Consider the following 9,636-nt stretch of genomic DNA (forward strand, 5'->3'; position numbering starts at 1 on the left):
TAAATAGTGGGACAAGTGGTGCCTGCCTCATCTCGCACACATTTCGTTTCGCACGCATTTCATCGGTTTGGAACCAGCTTCCACGTGAGGATCGCTCATTATCCCTGATTCTCTTTCCAGCCAATCTCGGAAGTCTGAAACCGTCGCCGCTCGGTGAATATATATAAACGAGCTCCCTGGTAATACCAATTTTATGAAACGAGTGAATAGTTCTTGTATTTGACGAGCGAAAGCGAGTCAGATACCAGAACTATTCACTCGATTCATAAAATTGGTATTACACGGGAGCGAGTTTAGTATTTTATTCATTACTTGCCATTTATAACTTTCTTTAGAATTTCACTGTCGTGTATGAATAGGCAGACACCTACACGATCCACAAAGTAATCCAATTGAGTTTAACAGATTAATTCTTCAAACACGCCAGGTAATAAACATTATTATCACTGACTTTTGCTATCACCATTTTTTTTTGTATTTGATACTGACAACTGGCATTATATTATATTTTGCATTTGAATATTGTTCTACCATTGTTGTTGTACAATCTATTGTTTACTGCCATTGTAATTGTCCTGATTTGTAAACTAATACCCCGTTCACATGCACCTCTACATATGTGTGTAAATTTGCCTATACGTTTAAATATACATACGTGAGTATACCCGTCATGTGAACGCGGACTGTGTTTTCTTTTGGTTTCAAGGAGTCAAACTTTGGCTACAAATTAAATTTAAAACATGTTGCTTAATGTGAAGATTTCTCTAAGATAACTCTCTGCTCATTCGACTTTGAAGGGAAACAACCCTTTCATGCTGAAAGACATGAACAGACTGATGAATAGGTGTGCCTTATACAATTTACATGCCTAATTTACACACCTTAGCTAGTTTTCCTGTGAACGCATGTTAAATTTACATATACACACGTATGTACAGTTACACGTGTGCGAAATTACTTACGTAAGTAAATGTTGTGCATGGGAACGGGACATTAGTACATTTTGAAATATATTTGTTGATTGTACACCATTTGTTGGTTTCACACACAGTTCTTTTACACACATATTTCTAGATTAACATACTGTTTTAATTTGGGAATCGACATGTAACACTGTGTAGATCTATTTACACGATGAATTATTATTTAACGTCCACCTCAATATGCAAAAAGGCAACCGAATATGACCGACACTAATATCGGAAGAAACAAAAAGCATACGAAGCAGATCTTATCAAGTCGACGAGCAAGCAGGATCCATTTGTCCTTTTCAAGCAAATTGTTTTGTGATTTGGCCTTCACTCGTTCTTCTGCCAGTTGTACTGCCATAGTCTTCCCAGTAATTGAACACAACTCAAACTTTGGAGAAATACTTTTGAAACTCTCTCCATTTTGTAGATCATACTTCTCTTTCCTTGATGAGTGAAGTTTTCGTGATTCTTTGTATATTGGAAATGTGACTTGCAAGTCCGGGGGCAGGTTATGTATGCATATGATAATTCCATTGGCAACCACTGTCAGCATACTAATCAATGTCTGAATGGAGGCATATATCACTGAAATAGATGCAAATGAGTTTTTGTTTATTTGTTTAACAATATTCCAGCTATATGACGGCGGTCTGTAAAATTATCGAGTCTGGATCAGACAATCCAGTGATTGACATCATGAGCATCGATCCACGCAGTTGGGATCGATGATATGTATCAACCAAGTCAGCGAGCCTGACCACCCGATCCCGTTAGTCGCCTTTTACGACAAGCATAGTCGCCTCCTACGGCAAGTATGGGTTGCTGAAGACCTATTCTACCCCGGAATCTTCATGGGTAGCATATGAGTATATCACATATGTAAACGATGTTAATCTGAATAGTTGGAAACATATGTACATTCCCAAATTTTCAAAACATTTGTTTTACAACTGTTTGCTCAAATGCACAACTAATTTGCCAGTGATGTTGATTTTATATATATAAATATATATATATATACCTTGAAAGTCTCGTCTTTAAAAAGAAAACAAAATTAGTATGGACGTACCTATCAATGAGACTGTATCTGACAACTTTGGCATCGCGTCGTTCATTGACCCAATGAATACCAAGTAGGACAACACCACGGTGATTGACAGAGTTATCTTCTCCCCACTCGCAACAGGCACGAGGAAGCTGATTGGACTCAGCAGTGGAAAGGTTGCCATTGGAAATACCATGACCATCCAATAGAACGCCGGACGTCTGTGGAGGACAAGATCGTACCTTACTCTCACTAATACATCGTCCGTAAAGACTAAATTGAAGCGATCGAAATGGACTGAGGACTCTCCTGTTGTGAACTCTCCATGAGGGACAAAAGATGCCATGTCGATCTTATTGAGACTTGTAGTGTTCAAGAACCTGCTTGTTGTCATCCAGGGAAGAAAGTCAAAGGAACAGGTCTGGGTGTCAAAGGGGTACTTTCTGATGTCAATTTTGCAGCTTGTTTCACAAACCATTCCTGGTTCCCAAGTGACTAATCCACTGCTTCTGATGAAAGCCAGAGTATCCGAGGTTCCCAGGGCTTTTTTCTGAGAAACACTTTGAAAAATGGAAAGAAACATAAGTTGAGCTTTTAAATTAAGCAACAGATCAAAATGAGGTAGCACAGGAACTGCAAGTCCCAATGACACCAAGCATGGTGGTCTAACTTTGGCTGCTGGCGATCTGTAATATTGTACTCACTATACTGTCGACATTCTTCGAGCTATAGTCACGATATGGCTGAATACTGTTTTGTGCTGTTACATTTTTTTCACTTTCGCACCCTATTCAAAATGATATTCAGACATTCCAAGGTACACTATATTGATTATCGCAAGAGCCGTGGTGGTCGGGTATGTGACTTCCACCACGACGGCATGTGACGTTGTTTAATCACTGGTTTGTCTCTAACTGTTTACTTGGCACTCTCGAAGTTGGTTGGCTGATTGGTTGTTTTACGCCGCACTCAGCAATATTCCAGCTATATGACGGCGGTCTGTAAATGAGCGAGTCTGGACCAGACAATCCAGTGATTGACATCACGAACATCGATCCACGCAATTGGGATCGATAATATGCATCAACCAAGTCAGCGTGCCTGACCACACGATCCCGTTTGTCGCCGTTTACGACAAGCATTGGTTGCTGAAGACCTATTCGATTGTTAAATCAGTTTGCGATCAATAGTATCAATTTCAGTTGGGAATGTCGATAGTTTCGATTGTAGTTACCATATCAATAAAATACATGCAATTCTGTTCCAATTTGTTTTTCTTTTGATCATGAGTGGTAGTAATTTACACATGGTAATGTGGAAGTTTCTTTCTCTTAAATTATTAGGGTAAAGAAAAAACCCCAAATCAGTCATATCTCAAACTTTTCTTTTTATTTGTTGTAATGGTTGTGATATCACATTCAAAGGAAACTTCAGTTCCAAGGTTTAATTCAACTCTAAAATCCATCTAAAATGATACACTGAAAACTATCGATATTTATCACAATAGTTGCTTGCAGTATCAATAGTTATAGCAATAGTGATCTCTAGACCAATAGTCACATACATACTCATTGTTGATGACGTAGTCTGGACGCCATATGTTCGACTGTGGCACCGTTATGAAGTCCAGGCCCCCATACTCACTGGCGTTCCATGATAGCGTTATGTCGGTCCAACGCTGTATGAAATTAAATACGAGTAAACGATGCATTGAACATATTCCCTTAACTTTTACCACAACTGCATTATTGTGTTGTGTGTCTTTACACAACAGTGGTGTGCACACTAACATGTCGGTGAGTCTATCGTAAATAAGTCAACAGAAGAGAGTTTCGATAAAAAGACCTGACTCTATAGATGTACAGGAACGTGCTATTATTTTAAATGAATTTTACGTAACTAACTAGGGTCGTTGAGTATATCATTGTTTGTCATTGTACCACACAATGTCAAGTGTCAGTATTACCACTTCATTATATTGTCATCGGCCAAATTGATAATATGATAATTTGTTGTATCAACGTATATTTGATGGATCGATAAATTTCTAAAACCATAACAAATTAATAGGTCGCTAAATCGATAAAACCATGACAATTTGATATATCGATAAATAATTAAAACCATGACAATTTGATAGTTCGATAAATCGTCAAAACCATGTAGATTTGCTGGTTCTACACCTAGTTAAATTAATGACAATTTAATAGCTCGAAAAATCGTTGAAAACCAATGGCAACCTGATAGTTAGATAAACAGTTAACACCATGAGAAGTTGATAGTTTGGTAAATCGCTAAAAACATAAAGATTTGCTGGTTCTAGAGTTCGTTAAATCCATAACAATTTGATGGTTCCGATAAATCGTTAAGACCATGACAACTTGATAGTTTGATAAATAGTCAAAACCATGACAATTTGATACTTCGAGAAATCGTAAAAAAAAATATGTCAAATTCAGAGTTCGATAAAACGTTTAAACCATGACAATTTCATAGTTCGATAAATCGTTTAAGACCATGACAATTTCATAGTTCGATAAATCGTTTAAACCATGACAATTTCATAGTTCGATAAATCGTTTAAGACCGTGACAATTTCATAGTTCGATAAATCGTTTAAGACCATGACAATTTCAGTTTTTAAAGGTAGCAATCGAACACTCATCCAAAGGGTTGTTTAATCCCAAAACGAAGCAAACATTATTTCTTTGTAACGATTTGTAACGTTCAAAACATTGAATTCTTGTTTTTTGCTCGATGGATTCGCTCAGATGCATATCTGCAATGGTATGTTTTTGGGCTGAACATGTATATGCAACACGTTCGGAGATTTATCAGGGATTCGTCATAGTTAGGACGTAACCATCACAAGCATGCTTTTGCATGAAGTATACAGTGATTATCGTTTTTCTCTGATTTAAAGTGTTTATATTCAAAGTATGTGAGTGAGTATTGTTTTCGCCGCTTTCAGCTATATTCAAGCAATATCACGGGGGGGGGCACCAAAATTGGGCTTCACACATTGTACCCACGTGGGCAATCGAACCCAGGTTTTCAGTGTGACGAGCGAACGCTTTAACCACGAGGCTATCCCACCGCCCTCTATATTCAAAGTACAAGTGTAAACGAATTAATATTTGTATGTTGTTGAGAAGGGGCATGTAAGAGAAACTGTTGGTTTTTACAAGCATTGAACTTACCAAGCTCAGAAAGCCGTTCCATTTTAGTTTCTGAATCTTCAGATCCTGAATTTGAACATTCAATTATATATTGTAAAATTAGGTATAGGTATACCATATATCTTTAATCTGAACTACGCATGTAAGTCAAATGATAGGAAATAAATATGGTAAGGGGATAATTTCATAAGAAAAAGATGAATGAATAATAATAATGATAATAATGGGATCAATGACATGCATCAACCAAATCAGCGAGCCTGACCACCCGATCCCGTTAGTCGCCTTTTACGACAAGCATAGTCGCCTTTTACGGCAAGCACGGGTTGCTGAAGACCTATTCTATCCCAGACTCTTCACAGGTCTAATAATAATAATGATAATAATAATCATAATGATGATGATAATGATGACTTATACAAATGATCCAAATTAATTATTTGTGTGTACATATTTATACGAGATACAAGGAATGTTATCGAGATACATAATACATTTCATTGTTAAGTATACATACATACCAGGTTGTCGATGCTGGCAAGGATGAATCTCATATCCACGTCTATTGACTCTGTTTGGTTGAGAACAGGCCGAATGTTAACATCGTATCCCTCGAAGATTCTTTTCTTTAATTGTTTGATGTCATTTGGGGTAACGGCTACAACTGATACACAAGGGTTCAACGAGTATAGCCTTCATGTCTGTATATTTGTGTGTTTATTCAATAAACAGATGTGATTCTTCTTCCAAAATGTGTTCAACAACACATCAAACACCATTGCAATTCAACTGCGGGTTATTTTGCTTTGGCAGTGTACAACAAAGGATTTGTTGGTTGGTTTGTTGTTTAACGCCGCAATCAGCAATATTCCAGCTATATGACGGCGGTCTGTAATTAATCGAGTCTGGACCAGACAATCTAGTGATTAATATCATGAGCATCGATCCACGCAATTTGGATCGATGACATGCATCAACCAAGTCAGCGAGCCTGACCACCCGATCCCGTTAGTCGCTTTTTACGACAAGCAGGACATGCCAAATCCTCTGAAAAAGATGTGTGGCGAATAAAATGAAAATATTCGTCGCATACTTTGGCCGTTAAGAAATGGTTGTTTGGAAGCAGTGACAGAAAACAGATCCCGTCCGTAACAAATTCCCAGCCATCTGTTTTTGTAAAAATCCAATTCTCCAGTTTCCAACACATTGGGTTACCCTGCTACATCGGAAAATATATGCAAAGCCGTATCTGCTTCAACGGAACAAAAAATGCAAGTATATTTGTCGGTTATTCCCACTTTTACAAGTTCTTGTATTAGTCGGTAAAATGTGGTTCAAGATTAAGAGTGATATCATCACGTGAACATCGGAACGATACATAGTTATAGAAAGGCCAGATTTCCCAATATATCTTATTTACCAGAAATCCTTCCCATTTTCTACTATGTTGATTACTCTTTAGGATTTTCGAAATGAATGTTTTGTAGTAATTTTTAGCTCCTTTCAGTGTTTTTAATAGATTATATATAGAATAGGCAAACCGTCCTCAACCATCTTCAACAACCCATGCTTTCCTTAAAAAGCGACTATGCTTGTCGTAGGAGGCGACTAACGGGATCGGGTGGTCAGGCTCGCTGACTTGGTTGATGCATGTCATCGATCCCAAATGCGTGGATCGATGCCTATGATATTAATCACTGGATTGCCTGGTCAAGACTCGATTATTTACAGACCGCCGTCATATAGCTGGAATATTGCAGAGTGCGGCGTTAAACAACAACAATAAAAAAACAATAGAGTTTAATAACAGCTCTTTATGATTGGGCTCACAGCTCCCACGTATTCTAGAAAGATATTTTTTAATTGTTACTTATTTAGAAAACTTTGACAGGTCAAAAAGTGTCCTGATGTATCTAAAATATCAATTATATATCGAATTCCCTTTTCATTCCATCTTGGGAATTAGCAGCTAGGTCATTGTGCCAGATATTTCCGGTTTTTAAACTACTGCTGGTAGTTTCCGAAGACTGGCTGTATAGCCCCACCAAGCAGAAAGGATATCTCTGTATTAGTTAAGTTCGCCATTGGCATGATAACGTTCATAACATCTAGATTATGACAATTATAATAGAACCCGGGTCTTCGGCGTGACGAGCCAACGCTTTAACCACTAGGCTACACGACCGCCCCAAATAACGTTACAACAGAGAGAAAAGGCTGCTGGTATGATGGAGCATCGCATGATTAACGCATGATTAACGCAAGGAGTTTGGGCTGTATGCGAATGACAGTCACGAGGCGAAGGCCTGTTTCAAGCAGAGTTGGGGGGAAGAGAGACTGGCCTAGAGTGGCAGACCGGCTGTCAACAGCACCCAGCCGATCAAAGTTGGACCCAGAAACGAAACAGAAGGCCGTTGGACTGATATGATGACTGCAAGGAAAACATGTTGTGTATGGTGCTTTCAGCTTTACCGCAAGAACATATTCTCTGAACAGTATATTTAAGTGATTCATTGGTAGCTTATAACAGGATCATCGTTCTTTTTGGCAGCCCGATATATGGGAGGTCCCGATACTATTTCTATACATTGTTTCGAATGTTGCAATTTGAAGCACGGACGGTGGACACGGGAATCCCTTTTGAGAAAGTAGTTCCGGATCGCAACTCTTTTCTGTAGTTATCGAAAAATAACATTCAATTTTGTCTCCATGTCAGCCAATCAGAATCGCGAAAGTGGGATATTGAGTGAGTATGGTTTTACGCCGCTTTTAGCAATATTCCAGCAATACCACAGCGGGGGGCACCAGAAAATGGACTTCACACATTGTACCCATGTCCGGAATGGAACCCGGGTCTTCGGCGACCCGACCGCCCCCCGAAAGAGGGATAACACACACACGCCTTAATTACATATGGATGAATCGTAGCTTCAAGATTAGATTTGCGTTCATGAATATTTCAGAGAGAACATGGATATGGCTGAAATTCTAGCTAGTGTGGTGTTACAACAATCAAAGACAACAACCAAAAACATTCAATGAAGACAACAGACAACACATACGGCTCAAACAGTATCACACAACGATTTTAATTATATATACCTCGATACTAAATGATATTGGGGACAATTGTATCAGTATTGAAACATCAATAGTTTCTGCCATCCTAGCATATTGATCAATACGACGGGTATTTTATACGTTATACCTGTGAACATTGATTAGTAAAGTACACGTCACCAGAATACAAGAACTTACCATTAAAAAGGTGTATGAGTAGAAGGACACATGCAAAAACAGTTTGTGCCATATTCCCTCGTGCCGGGTTCCAATTCCGTCGACAAAGTAGCCGTGTGACACAGCGTCTAGTCTCAACTTCATGCACGAAGTGTGTCCACCAATCAATGAACATATTTACCCGTGTCTGCGGACAAATCGATTAACAGAACAAAGACATACGTTTTTATTTGAACATTGCCATGCATTGTTCACATATTTGACGACTGTTTGATGGTAATCGCTTAGATGGTGATTCATGAACGTTGGAAACAGTATTATTAGACCTAATGATCAGTACATGAGTCTCGAATTGACTAAAGAAGAACAACCCAGTTAGTATTGTACTTTTAAACCATTAGAACTGATCGATGGGAGTGAGCTGTGGGAATGGTTGGTTGGTTTGTTGTTTAACGCCGCACTCAGCAATATTCCAGCTATATGACGGCGGTCTGTAAATAATCGAGTCCGGTCCAGACAATCCAGTGATTGACATCATGCGCAGCGATCCATGCAATTGGTATCGATGACATGCATCAACCAAGTCAGCGAGTCTGACCACCCGATCCCGTTAGTCGCCTTTTACGACAAGCATAATCGCCTTTTACGGCAAGCATGGGTTGCTGAAGACCCATTCTCACCCGGAATGAAACATCACCAAATGATGGTATTTCAAAATGTTAAATATAAAGCGTCAACGCCAGAGAAAACACAGTCACAATTATCGGGCGAAATAGATTCCACTGTGATGAAAAATATATGAATAGATCACTGAGAATTAATGATGACACCAGGTGTTCACCAATATGAATAAGTGCGATAGGATACGGTTCAGTGGATACACTGGTACATGTCTGAAGGGTTATACTTTACCCAGCGTTTTTTGTTTTGTTTTGAAGTCGACTAATAAAATATCAGTTATCAAGAATACATGAAATGTGCAGTTAATAACACAAAGTTCCTTTTTAACCACAGTTACAACGATATTTCAGCAACATCAAAAGAAGACAACCAATCAATTCTTGCTCAATTCCCTAAAGGTGTGTGATCTATGAAGCCCATTTCTGGTCTCTACCGCCGTGAAACAGCAGGAATCAGGCATCTTACCCACCCACTTTTGCGACCAATGGTTGAAAAACGACCTTGTTTAATATGTTGTCGCTGA

The 9,636-nt window shown here is 38.7% G+C and overlaps 1 protein-coding gene across 1 annotated transcript; it reads right to left on the reverse strand.

Annotated features, from left to right (window-relative positions):
- Positions 1-1,158: 1,158 nt before the first annotated feature.
- On the reverse strand, positions 1,159-8,512 carry LOC139478103 (neuronal acetylcholine receptor subunit alpha-7-like). The gene is made up of 6 exons (XM_071260418.1): positions 8,454-8,512; positions 5,717-5,859; positions 5,217-5,261; positions 3,585-3,694; positions 2,041-2,576; positions 1,159-1,556 (listed from the first exon to the last, which is right to left on the reverse strand). Exons 1-6 carry the CDS (start codon positions 8,503-8,505, stop codon positions 1,159-1,161), a joined length of 1,284 nt encoding a protein of 427 aa, XP_071116519.1. The 5' UTR covers positions 8,506-8,512.
- Between the last annotated feature and the right edge of the window lie 1,124 nt (positions 8,513-9,636).

The sequence above is a fragment of the Haliotis cracherodii genome, unplaced genomic scaffold, assembly GCF_022045235.1.
Source record: "Haliotis cracherodii isolate W230 unplaced genomic scaffold, xgHalCrac1.p SCAF_39, whole genome shotgun sequence".
In the NCBI taxonomy this organism is placed as follows: domain Eukaryota; kingdom Metazoa; phylum Mollusca; class Gastropoda; order Lepetellida; family Haliotidae; genus Haliotis; species Haliotis cracherodii.